The 27,610-nt window shown below is 37.3% G+C and overlaps 1 protein-coding gene across 3 annotated transcripts in view; it reads right to left on the bottom strand.

Annotated features, from left to right (window-relative positions):
* TMEM135 (transmembrane protein 135) overlaps positions 1 to 27,610 on the bottom strand; it is a 278,178-nt gene that overhangs the window by 202,045 nt on the left and 48,523 nt on the right. For all 3 annotated transcript variants that reach the window (XM_053561128.1, XM_053561129.1, XM_053561130.1), the window contains exon 4: positions 9,394 to 9,427. In XM_053561128.1, the coding sequence (XP_053417103.1) occupies positions 9,394 to 9,427 (34 nt within the window). The remainder of the gene's footprint in view (positions 1 to 9,393; positions 9,428 to 27,610) is intronic.

Here is a 27,610-nt window from a genome sequence, read left to right as displayed (position 1 = left end):
TCTAATGAAACATTTCAAGCAAGAAGACAATGCTCATCTACCTTTAATCTACTTAAACAGAACAATTTCCAGCCCAGAATTCTGTACCCTGCTAAGTTAAGCTTCAAAATTGACGGAGAAATCAAATCATTTACGGATATACAAACATTGAGGTAATTCGCCACAACAAGACCAGCTCTACAGGAAATACTTCAACCTGTTCTGCACACTGACCACCACAATCGATCAGCAGCAAAGTAAGAACTCAGAAATTAAAGGACAGAACCTAACCTCCACACTGATGCAAAAGATAAAACTAAGCAATGGACTCTCACCAAATAAGACGAATAGAATACTACCACACTTATCAATTATCTCAATAATGTTAATGGCTTGAATTACCCACTGAAGAGACATAGATTGGTTGACTGGATTAAAAAACACAAGCCATCCATTTGCTATCTGCAAGAAACACACCTGGCTTCAAAAGACAAATTAAAGCTCCGAGTCAAGGGTTGGAAGACAATTTTTCAGGCAAATGGAATTCAGAAGAAAAGAGGAGTTGCAATCTTATTTTCAGATACATGTGGATTTAAAGCAACTAAAGTCAAAAAAGACAAAGATGGTCACTTTATATTGGTCAAGGGAAAAATACAACAAGAAGGCATTTCAATTCTAAATATCTATGCACCCAATTCAAATGCTCCCAGATTCTTGAAACAGACCTTACTCAGTCTGAGCAATATGATATCTGATAATACCATCATAACAGGGGACCTTAACACTCCTCTTACAGAGCTGGACAGATCCTCTAAACAGAAATTAAACAAGGATATATGAGACTTAAATGAGACCCTAGAACACCTGTGCTTGATAGACGCATATAGAACACTCCATCCCAAAGATAAAGAATATACATTCTTCTCATCACCCCATGGAACATTCTCCAAAAATGATCATATCCTGGGACACAAAACAAATATCAACAGAATCAAAAGCATTGAAATTTTACGTTGTATCTTCTCAGACCATAAGGCACTAAAGGTGGAACTCAACCAAACAAAAATGCTCGACCCCACCCAAAGGCATGGAAACTAAACAATCTTCTGTTGAATAACAGATGGGTGCAGGAAGAAATAAAACAGTAAATCATTAACTTCCTTGAGCATAACACAATGAAGACACAAGCTACCAAAACCTGTGGGATACTGCAAAAGCAGTTTTGAGAGGAAAATTCATCGCTTTAGATGCCTGCATTCGAAAAGCAGAAAGAGAGCGCATCAACAATCTCACAAGTCATCTTATGGAATTGGAAAAAGAAGTACAATCTAAGCCTAAACTCAGTAGAAGAAAAGAAATCTCCAAAATCAAATCAGAGATCAATGAAATTGAAAACAAAAGAATCATTCAGAAAATTAATGAAACAAGGAGTTAGTTTTGTGAAAAAATAAATAAAATAGATAAACCATTGGCCAGACTAACGAGGAATAGAAAAGTAAAATCTCTAGTAACCTCAATCAGAAATGATAAAGGAGAAATAACAACTGATCCCACAGAGATACAAGAGATCATCTCTGAATACTACCAGAAACTCTATGCCCAGAAATTTGACAATGTGAAAGAAATGGATCAATATTTGGAATCACACCCTCTCACTAGACTCAGCCAGGAAGAAATAGAGCTCATGAACAGACCAATTTCAAGCACTGAGATCAAAGAAACAATAAAAAATCTTCCAACCAAAAAATGCCCTGGTCCAGATGGCTTCACTCCAGAATTCTATCAAACCTTCATGGAAGAGCTTATTCCTCTACTGCAGAAATTATTCCAAAAAATTGAGGAAGAAGGAATCTTCCCCAACACATTCTATGAAGCAAACATCACCCTGATACCAAAACCAGGAAAAGACCCAATCAAAAAGGAGAATTTCAGACCAATCTCACTCATGAACATAGACGCAAAAATTCTCAACAAAATCCTAGCCAATAGATTATAGCTTATAATAAAAAAAGTCATTCATCATGATCAAGTAGGCTTCATCCCAGGGATGCAAGGCTGGTTTAACATACGCAAGTCCATAAACGTTATCCACCATATTAACAGAGGCAAAAATAAAGATCACATGATCCTCTCAATAGATGCAGAAAAAGCATTTGATAAAATCCAGCATCCTTTTCTAATTAGAACACTGAAGAGTACAGGCATAGGTGGCACATTTCTAAAACTGATTGAAGCTATCTATGACAAACCCACAGCCAATATTTTACTGAATGGAGTAAAACTCAAAGCTTTTCCTCTTAGAACTGGAACCAGACAAGGTTGTCCTCTGTCACCTTTACTATTCAACGTAGTGCTGGAAGTTCTAGCCAATACAATTAGGCAAGACAAGGAAATCAAGGGAATCCAAATGGGAGCAGAGGAGGTCAAACTCTCCCTTTTTGCTGACGACATGATCTTATACTTAGAGAACCCCAAAGACTCAACCACAAGACTCCTAGAAGTCATCAAAAAATACAGTAATGTTTCAGGATATAAAATCCATGTCCACAAGTCAGTAGCCTTTGTATACACCAATAACAGTCAAGATGAGAAGCTAATTAAGGACACAACTCCCTTCACCATAGTCTCAAAGAAAATGAAATACCTAGGAATATACCTAATGAAGGAGGTGAAGGACCTCTATAACGAAAACTATGAAATCCTCAGAAAGGAAATAGCAGAGGATATTAACAAATGGAAGAACATACCATGCTCATGGATGGGAAGAATCAACATTGTTAAAATGTCTATACTTCCCAAAGTAATCTACCTATTCAATGCCATTCCTATCAAAATACCAACATCGTACTTTCAAGATTTGGAAAAAATGATTCTGCGTTTTGTATGGAACCAGAAAAAACCCCGTATAGCTAAGGCAGTTCTCTGTAACAAACATAAAGCTGGGGGCATCAGCATACCAGATTTTAGTCTGTACTACAAAGCCATAGTGCTCAAGACAGCATGGTACTGGCACAAAAACAGAAACATAGACACTTGGAATCGAATTGAAAACCAAGAAATGAAACTAACATTTTACAACCACCTAATCTTTGATAAACCAAACAAGAACATACCTTGGGGGAAAGACTCCCTATTCAATAAATGGTGTTGGGAGAACTGGATGTCTACATGTAAAAGACTGAAACTGGACCCACACCTTTCCCTACTCACAAAAATTGATTCAAGATGGATAAAGGACTTAATCTTAAGGCATGAAACAATAAAAATCCTCAAAGAAAGCATAGGCAAAACACTGGAAGATATTGGCCTGGGGAAAGACTTCATGAAGAAGACTGCCATGGCAATTGCAACAACAACAAAAATAAACAAATGGGACTTCATTAAACTGAAAAGTTTCTGTACAGCTAAGGAGACAATAACCAAAGCAAAGAGACAACCTACACGATGGGAAAGGATATTTGCATATTTTCAATCAGACAAAAGCTTGATAACTAGGATCTATAGAGAACTCAAATTAATCCACATGAAAAAAGCCAATAATCCCTTATATCAATGGGCAAGAGACATGAATAGAAATTTCTCTAAAGATGACAGACGAATGGCTAACAAACATATGAAAAAATGTTCATGATCACTATATATTAGAGAAATGCAAATCAAAACAACCCTGAGATATCATCTAACCCCAGTGAGAATGGCCCACATCACAAAATCTCAAAACTGCAGATGCTGGCGTGGATGTGGAGAGAAGGGAACACTTTTACACTGCTGGTGGGACTGCAAACTAGTACAACCTTTTTGGAAGTATGGAGAAACCTCAAAGCACTCAAGCTAGACCTCCCATTTGATCCTGCAATCCCATTACTGGGCATCTACCCAGAAGGAAAGAAATCCTTTTATCATAAGGACACTTGTACTAGACTGTTTATTGCAGCTCAATTTACAATCGCCAAAATGTGGAAACAGCCTAAATGCCCACCAACCCAGGAATGGATTAACAAGCTGTGGTATATGTATACCATGGAATACTATTCAGCCATTAAAAAAAATGGAGACTTTACATCCTTCGTATTAACCTGGATGGACGTGGAAGACATTATTCTTAGTAAAGCATCACAAGAATGGAGAAGCATGAATCCTATGTACTCAATTTTGATATGAGGACAATTAATGACAATTATGGTTATGGGGGGGGAAACAGAAGGAGGGAAGGAGGGAGGGGGGTGGGGCCTTGGTGTGTGTCACACTGTATGGGGGCAAGACATGATTGCAAGAGGGACTTTACCTAACAATCGCAATCAGTGTAACCTGGCTTACTGTACCCTCAATGAATCCCCAACAATAAAAAGAAAAAAAGAAGGAAATTTCGTTGTTGGATATTACAAGCCAACCATTTCAACTCAGTCTCATAAGGAACATAATCATGTTATGGGACAGTTTTTTTTAGATTAAATTCAATTTTCTCTGAAACTGCTTAAATTTCTACCTATCCTGAACCAAGCATTCTCAATGTAATGATAGTTATACAGTAATACTATAAATAAAGGCTATCAATACAAAGAAAAAAATAAAGCTTAATAGATTATCACCAGTATCTAGATTATATTGTGAAAAAGTCACAATCTATTCTAATTCAAATTAGAATATTCTAATATTCAGAACCTTCTCTAAAGAAGACAGACGAATGGCTAACAAACATGAAAAAATGCTCATCATCCCTCTATATTAGAGAAATGCAAATCAAAGCCACCCTGAGATACCATCTAACCCCAGCGAGAATGGCCCACATCACAAAATCTCAAAACTGCAGATGCTGGCGTGGATGTGGAGAGAAGGGAACACTTTTACACTGCTGGTGGGACTGCAAACTAGTACAACCTTAAAAAAAAAGAATATTCTAATATTCAAATTCACCTTCCCTTAGACATAGTCAAAATCTATGTGTAAAGTTTCTGATCTAATTTTTTAATTACAGACCCTTTCTAACTGGTTGCCATTTTCCCAGAAACTTTTCCAGTACTAAAATTTATTTATTTATTTATGGTTTTTTTTTTTTTTTTTGAGACAAAGAGTCTCACTATGTCGCCCTCAGTAGAGTTTTGTGGTATCACAGCTCGCAACAACCTCAAACTCTTGGACTTAATTCTTCATTCTCTTGTCCCCGTCTCCCGAGTACCTGGGACTACAGGCGCCCACCACAATGCCTGGCTATTTTTTTGTTACAGTTGTCATTTTTGTTTAGCTGGCCCCAGTCAAGTTGGAAGCTGCCAGCCTCGGCGCATGTGGCCGTCATCATAACCACTAAGCTACAGGTGTCAAGCCTAAAATTTATTAATTTGAAGTAAAAATCACAAATGTACTTAGCAAATATAGCCCTCTTTCCAAAACGAAAGGTTTTCCTTCACTGAAATATACTTCAATGGGTATATTCACCACAAAATACTATTCAGCAGTATAAAGGAATGGACTAGTAACACAATTTTACATAATATAGATAATATATAAACAAGATTTAACAATTGTTTTCCATTTGTTTCATGTTGTAGCATTTGTTATCACTAGTAAGTTAAGTTTATGGTTTTAAAGTAGATGGTTTCCTCCAGTTAATTATTTGTTTGGATTCTGAGTATACTACCGTAGTTGGCAAAATAGGAGTGGTCACACTTAGTTCAACCTAAGTCATGTCCTTTATCTAAGTATCACAACCACCAACTTTCAATCTTTGTATTCTTTCAATCAAAAATATAATCCTGGGCTTGGCACCTGTGGCTCACGTGGCTAAGGCACCAGCCACATACACCTGAGCTGGCAGGTTCGAATCCAGCCCGGGCCCGCCAAACAATGACGGCTGCAACCAAAAAAATAGCTGGGCATTGTGGTGGGCGCCTGTAGTCCCAGGTACTCAGGAGACGGAGACAAGAGAATCACTTGAGCCCAGGAGTTGGAGGTTGCTATGAGCTGTGATGCCACAGCACTCTACCCAGGGTGACAGCTTGAGGCTCTGTCTTATATATATACTTTTATATATAAATATATCTATAAAATCCTGATAGCCAATAAAGCAAAGTTTTACTTGTAAAGTAAGGTAAATAATATTTAAAACCAGCTTTTAAGTAAATATCTGGATACAATTTGGTATCTCTCCTGTAAATCCTTCTCTTCAATGAACCCATTCACCTATGATTTACTTACAAATTACGGCACACAGGAATATCAGGCACTGTTCTAGGCATGATTCAGCAATGCATAAAACAGACAAGAACCTATATTAGTGGAGCATCATTCCAGGGTAGGAAGACATACAGTAAAATAATAGGCAAAAAGGATACATGTTGGATTACCAATAAGTTCTATGAAAAGAGAAATTATTATTATTATTATTTTTTTTTTTTGTAGAGACAGGGTCTCACCCCATGGCCCTCGGTAGAGTGCCATGGCCTCACACAGCTCACAGCAACCTCCAACTCCTGGGCTCAAGCAACTCTCCTGCCTCAGCCTCCCGAGCAGCTGGGACTACAGGCGCCCGCCACAACGCCCGGCCATTTTTTGGTTGCAGTTTGGCCGGGGCCGGGCTTGAACCCGGGGTGATCATTATTTTATGTGCAACAAATATGAAAAGCCTCACAACAGTGACACTTCAGTAGAGTTCTAATGAAGTGAGAGAGGTAAGAGCTTAAAACAGAAAGAATGGCAAATACCAAGGCCCTGAAGGGGAAGCCTGCTCATGCTAGCTGAACAGCAGATGGGACCAGTGTGGCTGAACTGGAGAACAGAGAAGGAGAAAGAGGCAAGAATCAGGGTGGCGTAGCATCAAGACTCCTGGTGTTCACACAGCGGCTCCTTCCAAGCCTTGAAAAGAACCTTACATAATCCGTTCACAAAGTCACACTTTGGTAAAATTGGCAAAAGTAAAGTATGTTACTGGTTAAGAACACTATCATTTTATGTTCCAAATTCTCGGTCACTCTTTCCCAGGTGGAGAAGCCATAGGCATTTTGGAATCCACGGGTACTTTAGGACCAGTTGAGTTAAATTTAGCCACATATACTTTTCTGCAGTCTAGCAAGATATATTCATTATATTCATATATATTCATATTTATTTTTCAGGTAATTCTAGGTAGGTACAGAAAATTGATTGCCAGGGGCTCAATAAAAGTGGCTTTCAGGAATTCTCTACTATCCACTATGCCAACTTACTCTTGTCATGATACAAACGTAAAGAACTAGAAGTCATACTGACATACTATTTATTAACTTAAAAACAATATGGGTAATAAAAAATAAAAATAAATTGAACATGCATAGAGCAAGAAGATGATATTGTCCAAAGTTCTACTGATCATCAGGTATATAAATTAGTAAGCAGAGGTTTTGATTCTTATCAAAAACTAGACAAAAAGAAACTTCTCTCCTGTCAAGAAAATGAAATAAATATAACTGTAATTGTTATGAATCATCATAACTTGGTAGGGCTTTCTCCCAATGGAAATTGTACTATAGAGAATGTGTACTATAGAGAATTTCTGTGTCTGAAAAGCACTACTTGTAGCAGAATTCAGAGCAGGTGAGTCTGTGTATTAAGTCACATGGTTTTAACTATTCTAAACACTAACAATGTAAAAACATTCTTGATCAATAATCCAAGAAGATTAAATTATCTTTTTAAAATTTTCTCTGCTAAAAATGATATTATAGAATCATATGAAGAAATGAACAAAGAGCTCATAACCACTAAATGATGAAAAAAGTATTATGTCAATGCAATAGATGATTACTTAATAAAAATACAGTGTAAGTATTCCAGATTGTAAATTATGTCTGGTGTTTATCACCTTTTGAAATTAAAATGGTATCATTGAAAGTGAATTTTTAATGGGTAAGTTAAGCAGCACATTAAAAACAGGTATTAACTTGAAGACATAATTCAGGGGTCCTCAAACTTTTTAAACAGGGGGCCAATTCACTGTCCCTCAGACCGTTGGAGGGCCGGACTATAGTTTAAAAAAAGAAACTATAAACAAATTCCTATGCACGCTGCACATATCTTATTTTGAAGTAAAAAAATAAAACGGGAACAAATACAATCACACTGCCTCATGTGGCCTGCAGGGCCGCAGTTTGAGGACGATCCCTGAAGAGATAACCAGAATTCAACAGAGAGAGATGAAAGCGCAGAAAAATGTTAAAGAGCAATAAGGAAACATGAAGAGAAAAATCAGAAGGTTTAAGATCTATCTAAAAGAAGTTCTAGAACAATAGAATATAGAGATTAAGGAGAAGCAAGATTGAAAGAGAATAGATAAGAATTTAATTTCAGAGTGAACCATCAGTCCTCAGATTGAAAAAACAAAACAAGTACTGGTGAAACTAAAATAAGTAAGTCTACACTTTAGTCAACTTAACATACCAAAAATAAACTATTTAAAAGCAAATCTTAAAAACAATTGAGATAAAAAGGGAGATTACCTAAAAAGTAAAAGCAGACTGACAACAGATTCCAAAATGTATCTACAGGAAACAAAGATAAAGGATTTTTATCTCTAAGTCATTGTTAACCTAGAATTCTATACCCAGAAAGATTATTAATTCAACAAATATTTATCAAGTCTCTACTACATGCCAGACCCCCATCCATTTAAGAGCTTAGAATTTTACATTCTAGTAATTCTTTTGAGAAGAATAAAGACAAAAAGAAAGCCTTTACCTAGTCTCTGTTCTCTGCTGTGCTGAAATTTCTGTTTCATTACAATGAAACTTAGAATACTTAGTGTGGTGCAGGATTAAAAATTTATCTGATGGCATGCCCTAAGCCTTTCTTAATTGGTCATGCAGGAAACCTCTGAAATTGTAATGAAAAGTTGAGCGTCCTTCCAGTTTTCCATGAAGAGCATCCATATCTGTCATCAGATTCTCAAAGAGGTCTGTGACTCACAGAGACTTAGAACCACTTGTCTCCGACTCAACTCCTCCTACTCAAAAGAGTTTGGTGCTACTATTACAGCTCCCACCTATGAATATGGTACCCTATAATTCATCTTTCCATCTTTTCACACTTTATTATTTCTACTGTGGCTTCACTCAACAGTTTAACATAGTGTACTGCACGCAAACTTTACATCCACCCTGTCTATAACTCACACTTCTCTTGGCCTATCTTGACCCAATAAAACACTGAGAGTCCAAGAAAAAATTTGGGTTTTTTTTCCTAGTGTGGTAGTTAATGTGTTAAAGTAATAACAGATTTCAGAAAGAGAGATCTCAGTTAAAAAAAATAAAAATAAAAATAAAAACAGTGACAAATGTTTCTCAAATTCAATTGGCTTTCCTTTCTTGTAATAAGAAAATGTGATTTAAAAAAAAAAAGATAAAGTACATGGAAAAACCTGAAAGACTAAAAAAAAGAATTACTTACCAAGTTGGCCATATAAATTGTGAGCAGCCCTCTCCTGTAAATAATTTAAAAAAAAGAGTAAGATTAAGCTTCAATTTGACTTAATTATCACATTATCATTTATTAAAAATCTATGAAAAAAATTATCAGGAACTGGGAAATATCCTGGCATCTTAGAAAAATAGGTAAATTGTGCTGAATTATACTAGTTGGATCTAAGCACAGGGTGTCCTAACTCTCAGGTGCAATTGAATTGCACACGCACTTCACAGAAACCCTTGTATGTTCTGTAAATCACACTGTGTGATAGTGACTATTCTGCTTAGTGATCGTTAAACTATTTAAATGGCTATTATCTTGTTAGTTATGATTAGAAAGAGTAGTATAATTTGTTGCTAGTCTATGTTAGAGAATTCTAAATTTTATAATAAAGAATCCTTTTATCTTGCCAAAAAATCAAGTCCAGAATAATTCTGACCAAATAAAAATTAATTGCAAAAGAAAATCAGGATTTCTATTTCACCCACAATTGTTCATTAGATGTCATTACAAATCTTACCTTATCACCTTGGTTTTAATTTCATTGTTAAGTGAGAAGTCAGGCACTAAGGACACTTTCTAATGCCAACCAAGTATGTTCTATAAACACTAACTTATCCCAAAAACTGCACATTTACCAAACTTACTTAATGAGAATTCAGGTAAAATCTCAAAGATAACAACTATTTTCTGCCCTTAGTCAGTTTATTTAATTTACACTGCATAAGAAAAATCAATGAACCATATCCTATTCTCTAAGAAAGAGATCTTTAACTCGTTTTAAGAGTTCAAGGGCAGAGTTCAAATAACAAACTCTGAAAATTACAAAAACTTATTTGGATTCCAATTATGAACATATTTAAGTATTCAAAGAAAAAAATGCTATATCTTTAAAACACGTACCAATATCAAATCACTTTCCTTTTTTTTTTTTTTTTTTTTTTTTTTGAGACAGAGCCTCAAGCTGTCGCCCTGGGTAGAGTGCTATGGCATCATAGCTCACAACAACCTCCAACTCTTTGACCTAAGTGATTCTATTGCCTCAGCCTCCCAAGTAGCTGGGACTACAGGCACCTGCCACAATGCCCAGCTATTTTTTGGTTGCAGTTGTTTGCCAGGCCCTGCTGGATTTGAACCCGCTGGATTTGAACCCTGCTGGATTTGAACTCTGGTGTATGTGGCTGGCACCTTAGCCACTTGAGCTACAGGTGCCAAGCCTCACTTTCATTTAAATACCATGCTGGTTCTTAATATTATTACAATATTTTCAAGGAAATCTTGATGTAAGACTTCTATATAGTCTAGAAAATTCATTATTTATAATAGCTTACTAAGATTTTTAATATTCCCAAAGCCACATGGAGGCACTATGATTTAACTAAACAGGGCTTGAGTGAAGTTAAAAAATCAGAACTCCAGTTAACATTAATTCCCTCATATTCTGTAATTTTGTCATTAAAAGGAGAGACTGGGACTAATTATCTACTTACATTTTTAAAACATAAAAATTATTTAAAGGAAAAATGTACATGTATTACCAATATATAAAATATAATACTGGACTCTGATAGAAAGTAGAAGATAATCTAGAACCCATACTACCAACCTCCCCAAACCCCAGGCAATTTCCATCTTTAGCATATGCTAATTCATTCCAGAAGTACAATAGAACCCTCCAGTTCCTCAAAAAAGATTTAAAAATCACTGGTAGGATGACTAATAAGGTCTCTGATTATTTCTACATATGGATTCAAATTGTCCTTACTAATCCTTACCAATCTTACTAGTTCTTTAGCAAATTCTAAATCAAGGATATTCTAATATTACTTACTTGATATAAAGAAAACTTAGGGTAACATTAATATCCAAGAATCACACATACAGAGAAGAAAGAATAGTGCTTCTCAAGTGTTATCCATTTTTGCCAAAAACTGGTTATATATTGAGAAAAATATATATCATTAATCACAAACTGCAAAATAAAAATATTTCTGTACTTTCAGTGTTAAAGCCTGATAATACATTTCAATACAAAGTAAACTAAAGTATGAAACTGCAGGTTGACTCTCCCTTATTCAAATGCTTGAGACCACAATGTTTCAGATTTGGTGTATTTCTGGATTTTATAATATTTGCATATACAGGAGATATATTAGGGAAAGGACCCAACTCTAGACAGGAAATTCACTTATGTTTCATATACACCCTACACAATAAGCTAAAGGTAATTTTACAGAATATTTTTAATAATTTTGTGCATGAAATAAAGTTTGTGTTAAGCAGAGGTAGTTATGTGTATAATTTTCCACTGTGGAGTCATGCTGGTACTCAAAATGTTTCAGATTTTAAAATATTTTGGATATTCATTTGTTCCATGAATCTAATTCTATAATATTCAACAGTAATGCAGACACACTTTCGCAAATAGCTCCCATCTACCTGATAATAAAGCTGTTTATCTTTTCAACTACAGGGCAAAGATTATCTTGTTTACCTTTAAATTTCCATGAACCTGACATCTAAGAAGTACTAAACAAATGACCATGGAATTACTAGACGTACAACCATAAAGATGTTTCTAGGAACACAGCCTTGTAAAAAGGAGCATATTATAAACATATAATCACCAAAGATAGACACTAAAAGGAGAGAGGGCCAATTGTTGATACCAGTTTTTTAGCAAGCAAAGAAGCGATCAAATTACCTTACATTTGCCTTACACAAGGCGTAATAAATATTATGAAGTTAAATTTAATCTTCCCAATAGTCCTGTATATTACCATACTCTATTGAAGACCAAAAATCATGGAAGTTAAGTAGTTTCCTTAAAAATATAAAAAATAGCAAAAAGATAAGCTGGAGTAATAATGCACTGCCTCTATAGTAGAAAATCTTTGTGCTATTAAATGTCCTTTAAACTTTGCAATTCACTGTCTTGCTTCATATAGTGTCCTAATAGCCTTCTGTGCTTTGAAGATAACTAAACCCTTGACATACTTTTACTATTGTGAAAAGGCAGAGGATGTATTGTTACTAGATTATGTCCAATTCTCACCTCAAGTTTCAATTTATCCTTTCCAAAATCACCTCCTTCCCAGCTTTTTCTGAATTCCAACTCAAAGCTAATAGCCTCAAGAATGAGAGGACATTATCTGTGGAGGACATAATATGTTGCTGGATTACAGGGTCACACTCTTTTTGGTAGAGTTTCCTTTGTGTAATTCATCTTCTGTTCATTTGATGTCAACTTTGTAGTTGTGCCACAACAGAACAAGGATTTATTACTTCTCCAGTTATGTTAAACTGAGAAGTTAATTAAGTGCCATTTTATTATTTAACATTTGATTACATCTAGCCTAAATCTGAAGACAAACAGGTCACTCCCTTCCTAGTGAGTAATAACCTATGGAAACCAAGTTAGGTATAAAACATTGCTGTAACAAGTGACATTTGCCTGTAGTGAGAGCTTCTGGAGAGGCTGAGGTGGAGATCAGCCTGGGCAACACAGGGAGACCATGTCTCTAATTAATTAATTACTAAATAAATAAATAGCTACAGCAGTGACAGGGAAGGAGGTAGTGTCATTTAGAAGAGATGATAGCATAGTCCTAGCCCAATAGAAGGGCTTGGCTGAAACCAATTAAGTATAATAAGTAACTTTTTAAACTTCACAGGAGATTCTGCTACACACATACTATTCTCCCAGTCTGCAGAAAAGCACTAGAGTGGAAGGCTGGGGAAGCCTGTTGAATAAGCTGCCCAGTAGTTCCTTAAATCATCAATAAGCTTTTTTGTTGTTTCTTGTTTGCGGGGCAGGGACGTTCATATGGGAAGGAGTTGAATCTCTTAAACTTTCATATAAAACTTAAGTGAGTTTGTACCACAGGGGTAGTACGTTAAAAAAACATTAGAACCACTTTTATAAGAACTGTGTAATGAGAGTACCATCATTACTATAGGAAAACATTAAAACAATTACATTTTCTGTAACATTTCAGTAGATCAAAAAGTATCCTCACATCACGTTGGAATTCTAAGCGTTATTATAGTCTAACAACATTATCACTTCTTTTTTTTTTTTTTATTGTTGGGGATTCATTGAGGGTACAATAAGCCAGGTTACACTGATTGCAATTGTTAGGCAAAGTCCCCCTTGCAATCATGTCTTGCCCCCATAAAGTGTGACACACACCAACATTATCACTTCTAATTAGATAAAAATGTGTTGTTTTTTTCTGGAAACTGTAGTGTAGTCTTTAGCTAACCTCAAAATTTTGAATGACACTGTAACATTTCACAACTGAGGTCACTGGGGAGTATAGTAGGTAAGATGTAACATCTAAATTCTAAATATATGTATTCTATATAGACATGTAAAAATAATTGCATGTTCTATAAATAAGGAGAAAAATAAAAGAAAAACAAAGTGATAGTTCTAAACATTGTAATGATTTGCTAAGAAATTCTATTCAATCATCTCAGAAAATCCTTCAAGATAAAATAGATTTTAATCTGTCAGAGTGTTTTAGAAGAGTATAAAAAATACTTCCTTAATGCATAGAAATAAACAAGATAAGCTTTCAGTCTAGAGCAAGAATCTACAATCATATTCTATTAGATACAGTACATAATACAGAGTAAACTTTTCAGAAGATTATGACGATAACATGTCACCGAAACTTGAAGATGCCAACAATTTATAGACCAAATTCATGGTATTCTTTTATTCACATTATACAGTTCATTCATTTTGGTCATGTCTAGTTAGGAATTTCTTAACCACTATAGTGTAATGTAATACTCAATCCAGGAATATGTTTAAAATAACTGTGCAGTTTTTGATATTTTAATTCATGTTTGAGCACACTGTAACTTTTAAATTATCTAAACTAATGCGAAGTATCAAAGCAATTCTACAAAACAAAATCTATCAGAACATCTTTCTAAACCACAAAGCACTTCCTAGAAAAAGAGAAGACTAGTTCTTAACAGCCCTCCTACAGATAAACTAGATGTTACCAATGCTTCCTGCTGAGTTACTATGATCACAGCTCTTTGTGGCAGAAATTTTTTAAGCAACCCTGGAAACAACTTCAAAGCTTTCTCAGCAACCCACAATGATGTGATTAAGATTTAAGTAAGCTGTCCTCTTACTAGGTGTCAGAATCTAGCAGGCAAAGCATATTCATGGAAAGGGAGGAGAGAGGGATTCATGGATGGATGGTTTAGGGAGAGAAAAAATTTTAAGGAAGAAAAAGTGATAAATCAATTTAGATGAAGACGCAGCTGTATTTACATCCAGCTAGACAGATTAGAGATACATGTTGCATATTCTTACCTCATTATGAAACACTGATTATGTGTACTTATGATACATCTAAGCACAAAATCTCAGAGTAAATATTTCACTATTAAATACAGTTTTAGAGGATTAAAAATTAGGACTAACAGTATTTGCAATTTTGGAGGGAAAAGCTTGCTAGTAATCCCAAATACAGTCATTCTACTCTTTCCAACATATTAATAGATATTACAGATATTAACAGAAAAAAACACCTGAACAATATACATTCAGCTGACAACTGGCTCCATAAATGCTACTATTACCCAAATTTCAACCTCTGATCGCTTCTTATTCTGGGTTTGCACACTCCAATCTACTCCCATAGTTTCAACAGCCACCCATCAGAAGGAATCTTCCAATTTTATTTTTTCTAACTATCATCTTTATCCTGAATCTAGGCTCTTATTTCCAGGTACCTATTGGCTATCTCCACTGGCATATTATTGATTTCTTATGTGAACTAAGGCATAATTATAAATTCCTTGCTCTTATAAAATAAAAACTAGAATATTAATTGGCTTCATTTTTGGCACTAGATACAATAATTCCTAAATATATTTAAGTTAAACCTTTGTAAATTACTTATACTCTATTAAGAGATCTTGATATTTAATGAAATCTTAATATAAATTTGTGATAAATAAAGAATACTTTTTTCAGACCAAATTAGGCCACTAAGTTAACTCTTACACAGTTCCAGATATACACAGATCAGAAGTTTACTTAAAACAAGACACTATAAGACAATTTTTAAAAAGATAAAGCAAAAAGATTTACTTTTCTCTATTTTAAAGCTTAACTCCAAAACTCTTCCCTGAAATTTTCTTCTTAAAAATGTCACTAGCTTCTGAACAACACTACTTAAATAAAACTTCAAGGTTTTAATTACACCCAACCAAATTTGTGGTTGATATGCATACACATATAAAACTCTCAACAGAAAGAACCATTTCCCAAAATTGTTAACTGCATCACCTAATAAACAAAAGAAATAAATCAACACATATCATCAAGAGTTCAATTACATAAAAATCAAATCAAGAGAAGGATCAATTTTTACTCAGCAAACATATAATAGCAGTTAAAAAGAAGCCAAATAAAGCTGCACTTACAAGTCTTTAAAACACTTCTGTTATTTAAAATGCATCATAATCTGTAACACCAACAAATGTCCCGTATACAACCAGTGTCTTAAGAATGAAACAATACTGCAAAGGCTCACTTATGGGAAATAAGTAGAAAAGCTTTAAAGAAAAAACTCACCTATCAAAAGTGAAAATATATAGAAAAACCATCAGCCCAAATCCATGTTATTATTACCTCACTTCAAGGAAACTTCTCTTTAGGCCCTACAGGGGTGTTCAACACATGCCACGAGCCACATGCAGATTATGTGAGGACGTTTTTGCTTATCTGTGATGGGAGATATCACAAAAATTATGCACAGACATTTTTTTGTTCATCAGCTTTTGTTAGTACTTGTATTTTTAACGTATGTCTCAAGACAACTCTTCTTTCAATGTGGCCCAGAAAAGCCAAAAAGTTGGACACCCTTGGAAAAAGTTATTGTTTTTAATATCAATTACAGATTTTGGTATTATTGTATTTGAATTAATGTTAATGGTAAAAAAAAAAAAAAGAAAAAGAAAAAAACATAGATCCACTGGTAAGCAGCCTCTAAGACAGCTAGTTAGCTTTCTACACATTGCAAGGTAGTAAAATATTAACACCAAGAAGCTGTAATGCTAAAGATGCATACAGTAGTCCATAGATCAAACACTAAAAGAAGTAAAAGAAAAAAAATTAAGATGGAATTCCTAAAGAAAAATCCAAATAATGGAAAGGAAGTAGGAACATAAAAATGAAAAACAGAAAATAATAAAATGGTAGATCTAACCTAGCCATAGCAATAAATACAACAAATATTAATGAACCAAATAACCTAATTAAAAAGCAAAAACCAGAAGAACAGATATATAAATCATGACCCAACTGTATGCTATCTGCTAAAAACATACTTTAAATTTAAAGACACAAGTGCTTGAAATTACAGAGAAAAATATATACTATGCAAACAGTAAGCCTGAGAAAGCCAGACAGCTACATCAATATCAAATAAAAATAAACTTCAGTACAAGAGTATTATCTGAGTTATAGGAGGGCATTTCATACTGATAAAAGGTTCAATTCATCATGAAGAAATGGTTATTATAAATGTTAATTACCAATAGAAGCTTCATAGAAATTGGTAACATTAAAAAGTGAAATAGACAATTACAGAGCCGTAGTTGGAGATTTTACACTTTTTTCTCAACAAATAATAAAACTAAACCAAAAAAATTGGTAAAGATATAAATCAGTAGTACTCAAGAAGTAGTAATTTGTTCCTTAGAGACATTTGGCAATGTCTAGAGAAATTTTGGGTTGTCTCAACTTGGTGAGGAGGGGAAGACAGTCCTAATGGCATGGATGGGCACAATAAAACAGCCTTCCCAATAAAGATGTAACCCCAAGGTAGATGTAACCTAGCCATATCAATAAATACAACAAATATTAATGAACCAATATTTCATCCCAAGTGGAATGAAACCCACTTGTAGATAAACAATATTATCAATGACCTTGACCTAACTGATATTAAAAGAACACTACAAATAAGCTAAAGAAGAAAAATCACATGATCACAACTGACATAGAAAAGACATCTAACAAAATACCATATTCATAATAAAGGTTCTCATCAAACTAGAAACAGATGTAAACTTCCTAAACCTGAGGAAAAAATCGTATTTTAAAAATCGTACAGCTGGCTCGGCACCTGTAGCTCAAGTTGCTAAGGTGCCAGCCACATACACCAGAGCTGGCAGGTTTGAATCCAGCCCGAATCTGCCAAACAACAGGGACAACTACAACCAAAAAATAGCCGGGTGTTGTGGCAGGCGCCTGTAGTCCCAGCTACTTGGGAGACTGAGACAAGGGAATCGCTTAAGCACAGGAGTTGGAGGTTGCTGTGAGCTGTGATGCCACAGCACTTTACCCAGGGCAAAAGCTTGAAACTCTGTCTCAAAAATAAAAATAAAAATAAAAACCCGTACAGCTAACATTATACTTAATGAAAGGCTGAATGCCTCCCCCTAAGATCAGAAACAAGGCAAAGCTATACCAGCACAATAAGGCAAGAAAAAGAAAAAAAGGACGTACAGATTAGAAAAGAAAAAACTGTCCCTATTTGCAGATAACATAATTGTCTATGCAAAAAATCTCAAGGAATGCACCAAAAACTTTTAACTAGTAAGAGAATTCATCAAGATCACAGGAGTCGGGTGGCACCTGTGGCTCAGTGGGTAGGGCGCCGGCCCCATATGCCAAGTGTGGCAGGTTCAAACCCAGCCCCGGCCAAACTTCAACATAAAATAGCCAGGCATTGTGGTGAATGCCTATAGTCCCAACTACTCAGGAGGCTGAGGCAAGAGAATCACCTAAACCCAGGATTTGGAGGTTGCTCTGAGCTGTGTGACGCCATGGCACTTTAACGAGGGCAATAAAGTGAGACTCTGTCTCTACAAAAAGAAAAAAAAAAAAATCAGAGGAGTCAAGGTAAACACACAAAACTCAATTGTAATTATTTGTCATAGCAACAAATGCGTAGAAAATGAAATTAAAAACATAATATTCCCACCTCACGCTAAATATTAACTCAAAATAAATGAAAGACCTAAATGTAAGAGGTTAAACTATAAAACTTTCAAAAGAAAACACTGGGCTAAATCTATGTGTTGGTAATAGTTTTTTAAATACAACACCAAAAACACAATCAATAAAGAATAAAATAGATAAACTGGACTTCATCGAAATTAAAAACCTTTGTACCCCAAAGGCAAGACCAAGAAAGTGAAGAAACAACACACTAAACAGAAGAAAATAACTGCAAATTATTTATCTAGTACGAGACTTGTATCTAGACTATCTAAATGCTCACAACTCAATAATTAAAATATAAATAACCCAATTAAACAATGGGCAAATGATCTGAACAGACATTTCTTAAAAGAAGATATATAAATCGCCAAAAACTATATGAAAAGTTGCTCAATATCATGAGTCATCCAGGAAATATAAATCAAAGCCACAATGAGATTACCACCTCACACTCAACGAGGATGACTATAATCAAAAAGACTTAAGTGTTAACCAGAAGTGGAGAAACTAGACCCTTCATACACTGCTGAAGGGGATGGAAAACAGTACAACCACTTTGGTAAACAATTTGGCAGTTGCTGAAAAGGCTACAGTTACCCTAGAAGCCAGCAATCGCACATCTGAACACAAGCTCCAGAGAAATAAAAATATATATCCAAGGCTCACACCTATAATCCCAGCATACTGGGAGACCAAGGCAGTATACTGTTCAAGATCACCCTGAGCAAGCGCAAGACCCCATCTCTATTAAAAATAGAAAAATTAGCCGGGCATTGTGTTGTGGCAGATGCCTATAATCCCAGTACTCAGAAGGCTGAGGCAGAAGGATCACTTGAACCCAGGAGTTTGAGGTTGCTATGAGCTAAGCTGACACCATAGCACTTCACGAATGTTCATAGCATTATTCATAACCAAAAAAAGGAGAACAATCCAAATTTCCATCAACTGATGAACAGATAAATAAAATGTGGCATATACATGCAATATTATTTGAAATAAAAAGAACATCAAACTTTGAAACAATTATGCTTAGTAAAAGAAATCAGTCACCAATGACCACATATTGTATGATTCCATTTATATGAAATATTCAGAACAGGCAAATCTGTAAAGACAGAAGCGAAGTTAGCACATGCCTAGGACGAGGTGCCGAGGAGGAGGGTTTAACAGGAGACGGTTAAAAGGATTTCTTTCTGCTGTGAATAATATGTTCTAAAATTGATTGTGGTGATGACTGGATAACTTTGTGAACATATTAAAGTTATTGAATTGTGCACTTATAATGAGGTGAACCAAACAGAAGATAATTATAACTCAATGAAGTTGGCACCAAAAAACAATAAAATCAAAAGCGGAAAAGCATAAATCTAACAAAACATGTAAGGAGACATATTCTGTTAATTATAAAAAACTGTTGGAAGAAATAAAAGATCTAAATAAATGGAGAGGTATACCATGGTCACGGATGGAGTAGCCAAAAACTAGAAACAATAGAAATGTCCAACAACAGGTGAATGTCTAACACACTCTGGTACAGCCACTTAACAGAACACTACTCAGTAGTAATAGAACACCACTCAGCAGTGACAGAGCACCACTCAGCAGTGACAGGACACTACTCAACAGTGACAGAACACTACTCAGCAGTGACAGAACACTACTCAGCAGTGACAGAGCACTACTCAGCAGTGACAGGACACTACTCAACAGTGACAGAACACTACTCAGCAGTGACAGAGCACCACTCAGCAGTGACAGGACACTACTCAACAGTGACAGAGCACCACTCAGCAGTGACAGAGCACCACTCAGCAGTGACAGGACACTACTCAACAGTGACAGAGCACCACTCAGCAGTGACAGACACTACTCAGCAGTGACAGAACACTACTCAGCAGTAACAGAGCACTACTCAGCAGTGACAGAGCACTACTCAGCAGTGACAGACACTACTCAGCAGTGACAGAGCACCGCTCAGCAGTGACAGAGCACCACTCAGCAGTGACAGAACACCACTCAGCAGTGACAGAGCACCACTCAGCAGTGACAGGACACCACTCAGCAGTGACAGAGCACCACTCAGCAGTTAACAGGACACTACTCAGCAGTTAACAGGACACTACTCAGCAGTGACAGAGCACTACTCAGCAGTGACAGAGCACTACTCAGCAGTGACAGGACACTACTCAACAGTGACAGAACACCACTCAGCAGTTAACAGGACACTACTCAGCAGTTAACAGGACACTACTCAGCAGTAACAGAGCACTACTCAGCAGTGACAGAGCACTACTCAGCAGTGACAGGACACTACTCAACAGTGACAGAGCACCACTCAGCAGTGACAGAGCACTACTCAGCAGTGACAGGACACTACTCAGCAGTGACAGGATACTACTCAGCAGTTAACAGGACACTACTCAGCAGTGAAAGAGCACTACTCAGCAGTGACAGGACACTACTTAGCAGTGACAGAACTCTACTCAGCAGTTAACAGGACACTACTCAGCAGTGACAAGACACTACTCAGCAGTGACAGGACACTACTCAGCAGTGACAAGACACTACTCAGCAGTGACAGGACACTACTTAGCAGTGACAGAACTCTACTCAGCAGTTAACAGGACACTACTCAGCAGTGACAGAACACTACTCAGCAGTGACAGGACACTACTTAGCAGTGACAGAACTCTACTCAGCAGTGACAGGACACTACTCAGCAGTGACAAGACACTACTCAGCAGTGACAGAACTCTACTCAGCAGTTCAAACCCACCACCCTCGGTGTATGGGTTGGCGCCCAACCCACTAAGCCACTGGTGCCCCCTCTCCCACTACCCAGTCCTTCCATATATTAAACGCACTACTTAAGAATTCTTGTATCAAAAGAGAAACACCAAAATAGCACTTTTCAGAAAATAAAATAACCCAAATCAGAATCAACAAGATACAATTAAAGCAATGATCAGAAGAAATTTATAGTTTTAAAAACTTATAGCAAATTAAAGAATGAAAATAAATAAATCAGGCATCAAACTAAAACAGTCTTTTTGTTGATTTTTTTTTTTTTTTGAGACAGAGCCTCAAGCTATCACCCTGAGTAGAGTGCTGTGGCACCATTGCTCACAGCAACCTCCAACTCCTGGGCTCAAGCGATTCTCCTGCCTCCGCCTCCCAAGTAGCTGGGACTGCAGGTGCCCATCACAATGCCCAGCTATTTTTTTCTTGGTTGCAGCCGTCATTATTGTTTGGCGGGCCTGAGCTGGATTTGAAACCCCCAGCTCAGATGTATGTGGCTGGCACCTTAGCCGCTTGAGCCATAGGTACTGAGCCATACTAAAACAGTTTTTAAAAGGAAAGCAAATAAAAAAATAATAATAATAATAAAAATAAATAAATAAAAGGAAAGCAAATTAAACACAAGTAGAAGAAAAAACAACGATTAATTACAAACTAAGAAAACAGAGAACTTATAAATAAGACGATTCTTTGAAAAATATTGTTAGTACTAACTAACTTAATAAAAAAGGATTGGTACAATTATATAATGCAAACAAGTTGATAAATAGCATTGAAAACAGAAAATTCAGTCAAATCATAACTGGCTATTTTGTAAAACTCTACCCAAATAAATATAAAAATCTTTTTAAATAAATAATTTCTGAAAAATGGATAACTTTTCAAAGATACATAACTTTCTCACTCTTAGACAAAGTAACTACAACTATTCAGTGAACTGAAAGCTTAAATAGAATAACTTTTATAGAAAAAAACATAACTTTTTCTAAGAACTACCACCCAAAAGAGTCATTATGCTCAGGAGGCTTCATAGAAGTAGAAACCATAATGCAACAGCCAAAAAATTCACTGCTACTTAAACTAAGGAAAATTGAAGAAATTTTCTGAGGTTTTTCCTGAAGTGAACATGACAATGACAGCCTAACTAACCGACAAAGTCACTAGCCAGTCTCACAAATGATCTAATGAGGTTCAGTCCAGCAACGTCATGATTGTGAAATATCAGAAAATCCATTAACCTAATTCATTATAAATAATAAATTTATTGGAAATACCTGGTGCTCATCATCATAATTACATTTTCAAACTTGGAACTATCACAATAAGCACCCCCCTGATGGCCTCAGCATCACCTATGAAGCATATCCCTATTAGGAATTTTTAATTTGAATCTAATCAAGCCCTTAAACCAAATTTTAAGTTTATAGGAAATATACAAGATAAATGAGCCAACTAAACAATTCCCTGAATTAATAATTCTGATAATTTCTTTTATTTATTTATATATATATATATATATTTTTTTTTTTTTGTAGCAACAGAGTTTCACTTTATCTCCCTCATTAGAGTGCCGTGGTATCACACAGCTCACAGTAACCTCCAACTCCTGGGCTTAGGCAATTCTCTTGCCTCAGCCTCCCGAGTAGCTAGGACAACAGGCGCCCACCACAACGCCCAACTATTTTTTTGTTGCAGTTCAGCCGGGGCTGCGGTTGAACCCACCACACTCATTATATGGGGCTGGCACCCTACTCACTGAGCCACAGGCACTGCCCTGAATCAATAATTCTGACAGACCAGAAGTGTGTTACATACAACAAGACAACTTTCCTGGCCACGTCAATTATTTGATGCTGTTGAGGAAAAAAGTGGGGAGACTATCATAGATTAAAAGAAAATAAAGGGGGGGGGGGGCGGAGCATGATGGCGGACGGGACGGACGTGTAGCCCACCCCTCCCAAGCCATCAGGTGAAGGAAAGGTGGTCTGGACCTTCCCTGAGTGTGGATTATTGGAGTGGACAGACAGCTAGAGATGCCCAGAGAACTGGCAGATTGCTATGTATGAGGGGTAATTTAAAACCACAGACTCTGTTGTAGAGATTCTTCCCTGGTGGGCCGTGCTGGCCAGCAGGCCCCTCCCCTACGGAGGTCAGCAGCTTTTAAATGCTGACAAAACCCAATTGACAAATATTTATTCCTGAACTGAGGGAGGCATCCGAAAGAAGAGCCACTCAAAACCACAGGGAGCTGGGCAAACTGTTGGACAATTGAAGGGAAGGGATGCTGCCAGGGGAAACAGACATTTTAACTACCCAAAAGGGCAGGCACCTTTCCCCCAGGTGTTGCAGGGGGCTGGCGGTTCAGGCTGGGCGCGAACTGGCAGGCGCCAATCCAAAAGGGAAACTCTGAACCATAAAACCCAGAATAAGTCCCCCAAACACTCCAACCACAGGAACTGGCTACAGCTACTGAAGCCGCGGACCTGGCTTTAGCTGCTAAAGCCGTGAACTTGGCTTCAGCCCCGGGAACCAGCTACAGCAGCTAAAACGGCAAAACCGCCAGCGACCGCGCAAACTCAGCACCACTCCCCCTACAGCCCATTGCAGTCACCAGTTTGCAGGAGAACCTGGGAACAGAGTGGAAAGACTTAAGAAGCGTACACACCTGCACTGAGAGGGAATGTTGGTCGCAAGTGCTGTCTGGAAAAGAACAGCCAAGGTAATTCTTAGGCAACAAACTTTTACAGAAATTCCAAAATGGCGATCGGCCACAGAATGTGGTCACCATGGTAACAGTATAAACTGTAAATCAGTTATAGGCCTCTGACCCACTTACAGCGCCACCTGGTGTCCAGAAAGTGTATTACAGTATGAATATATTCCTATGAAAGTTGATCCCTACAGCAGACTTATAGACATATATATAGGTATATTTCTACATGCAAGAATATTTTTGTAGTTGGTGCCTTTTTTTTGTTTTGTTTTGGTTTTTCTTTTTTTTTTGTTTTGTTTTGTTTTTGTCTGTTTTTTCCTCACCACTTTCTTGGAGGAGATTTGGATAATATTTTATTATTACTTTTTATATAGATATATTTGTTATTCTATGTTTTCTAATTTTAATTTCTTCTTTCTTCTCTTTTAACACTTCTACTAACACCACTTTCTTCACTCTTTTTTTTCCTTTCTTTCAATTATTTTACGATTATCACTATTTTTATTGCAGTTGTTCTTATATTGCTGCTGTCGTGGCTGTTGCCTGTATGTCTATGTGTTTCCGTCTGTCTCTGTATCTATGGACCCGTGTGCCTGGTAACCTTTGTATCTGTTTATTTGTTCATTTGGTCTCAATGAGCTTGGTGTTACAACCTGCAACTCTGAGCTCCTAGCACTCCCCTCCACTCTCACTCCGTGATCTGGAGACCTGCCCCCTCAGGAGTCCAGATTCTTGGGTGAACTCTTGAGAGGTGTAGACAGGACCTGGACTGCAGCTGGCCAGTGCTGACTCTGTAGCAAAGGAGCAAGAAGACGACGGTCGGCTAAGAGGGAATTACACTGGAGCGGTGGTGCCCCGAGGTGCACAGCAACAGCCGTCTTCAGCAATAACAAGGCCCACCCCCAGATATCCCATAGCCTCTCCTCCTGTCTTTCTGGGCAACCAGATGAGGCCGAGCATCTTCTCAGATGGCAACCACCATGGAACAGACCTGGGACTGAAACACAGGCCCCGTGAGTAAAGGATTTGCCTGAGGCGGCACTGAACTGGGTGGAACACGGGGACTAGAAAACACACCCGCAGAGCCGGGAAACTCTCAGGGTGGGGCTGATCCAGAGGACCACTTTACTGAGCCTAACACTCACCTGGCCCTCAGGGGATCACCAGCCTATAGACAAAGGAGGCCAAGAGCCTAAAGCCGACAACTGATCGTGCTGCAAATACAAACCCACAGGACTAAAGACAGGGCCTGAGGCACAGGTTCTGGGAACTCAAATCAGCCTCTCCTCTGCAGAGGAATAAAGCAGGCTCAGAAACAAACTCCCACAGGGTTGTTCCGTTCACCCAGTAACATAAACTAAGGGTGGGGCTGGAACTGAGTGAACACCTCCAGCCTCCATCAAGTGCCCGAGGTTGACAGGCCACACCATCCCTGCTGGATAAAGACAAACAATAGCGGCCTAGACGAGCAGACACAAACTACCCTGTGACTTAGGCAGGTGCAAACCCCTGCAGTATCTGCATACTGCAGACAACTGACTGGGTCACAGTCCTGTGGGGCTAGCAGTGACTGGGTGTGAAGGTGGGGAAGGAGGCATCAATCTTCCCAGACTGATCTATTTACTAGGTGGCTCTTCGTGACTCCACACAGCACTGGAGCAAGCCATATTAGAGCACTATCCAGACCCCTGTGATCCAGTTCCCAGGGACCTCTTGAACTCTCCCACCCGAGACAGATGCTGACTGAGACAATTGATTTGGACCTTTTGAACTGAGCCACTCACCTGGGGACTATCCAGGTGGTGCCCTGGGTGTGTGGTTGTAAGAAGGTTTGATTTTCCTTTTCCATTTGTTGCCTATGCTGGGTGGGGTGACTTTATTGCTGGTATTTCTGCACAGCTGAGACTTCAACCCAGAGTACCTGTTTCACTAGGGTCAAATAGAAACCAGCTGAAAACAAGACAGAACCACTTAGGCCCTCTACACCAAACAGGGCCCCAGTTTCTCAGGCCACAGCACTGTACGGGTCCTCGACAAAACAACAGGGGAGAAATCAAAGGGAGTAAAACAATCATAGGGCAGAATCAGCGGAAAAACTCTGGTAACATGAATAACCAGAATAGACCAACCCCCCAAAGGAAAGATACAGCAGATGTAATTGAAGATCCCACTCACAAACAACTGGCTGAGATGTCAGAAATCGAATTCAGAATTTGGATTGCAGACAAGATTAACAAAGTGAAACTAGGAATTCGTGGAGAAATTCAAAAGCTGTCTCAAGAATTTAATGAATTTAAAGACAAAACCACCAAAGACTTAGACACACTGAAACAAGAATTTGCAGCTCTCAAAGATATGAGAAATACAGCAGAATCCCTTAGCAACAGAATGGACCAAGCAGAAGAAAGGATTTCCGACACTGAAGATAAAGCCTTTGAACGCTCCCAAACTCTCAAAGAGGAAGAGAAATGGAGAGCAAAAATGGATCACTCTCTCAGAGAGTTCTGGAATAACTCGAAGAAGGTCAATATCTGACTCATAGGAATTCCTGAAACAGATGAAGTGGCCTCACTGGGCGCAGAGGCCCTTCTGCATGAAATTATGAAAGAGAATTTTCCAGACATACCTAGAGAACCTGAAATTCAGATAGCTTCAGAACCCCAGCACGACTCAACGCCAATAAGACATCCCCCAGGCATATCATAATTAACTTCACTAAAGTTAATATGAAGGAAAAAATTCTCAAAGAGGCCAGGCAAAAGAAAACTATTACCTTCAAAGGGAAGAACATTAGAATGACTGCAGATCTCTCTGCTGAAACTTTTAAGCCAGAAGAGGGTGGTTATCAACGTTTAATCTCCTAAAGCAAAATAACTTTCAACCCCGGATCTTGTACCCAGCTAAACTGAGTTTCATTTATGATGGAGAAATTAAATACTTTAATGACATTCATATGCTGAAGAAATTTGCCCTAACCAAACCAGCTCTTCAGGATATTCTCAGACCTATCCTCCATAATAAACAACCCAATCCTCTACTACAAAAGTAAACTCACTCAGAAACTTCTGATCAAACTCCAACTTCCACAATGACAAAAGGATTAAAAATGCCTACTGGACTTTTGAAAAACTCAATACCCAAAAGTTCACCAAACTTATCAATACTCTCCATTAATGTGAATGGCTTTAACTGCCCTCTAAGGAGACATAGGTAAGATGACTGGATACAAAAACTCAGGCCAGATATCTGTTGCATACAAGAGTCACATCTTAACTTAAAAGACAAATACAGACTCAGGGTGAAAGGATGGTCATCCATATTTTAGGCAAATGGTAAACAGAAAAAAGCAGGTGTTGCAATTTTATTTGTGGATACAATAGGCTTTAAACCAACAAAAGTAAGGAAGGACAAGAATGGTCACTTCATATTTGTTAAGGGTAAGACTCAATATGATGAGATTTCAATTATTAATATCTATGCACCCAACCAGAATGCACATCAATTTATAAGAGAAACTCTAACAGACATGAGTAACTTGATTTCCTCCAACTCCATAATAGTCGGAGATTTTAACACTCCTTTGGTAGTGACGGATCGATCCTCCAACAAGAAGATGAGTAAAGAAATTCTAGATTTAAATCTAA

This window comes from Nycticebus coucang, chromosome 14, assembly GCF_027406575.1.
Source record: "Nycticebus coucang isolate mNycCou1 chromosome 14, mNycCou1.pri, whole genome shotgun sequence".
In the NCBI taxonomy this organism is placed as follows: domain Eukaryota; kingdom Metazoa; phylum Chordata; class Mammalia; order Primates; family Lorisidae; genus Nycticebus; species Nycticebus coucang.
This window is presented reverse-complemented; position numbering and strand designations above follow the sequence as displayed.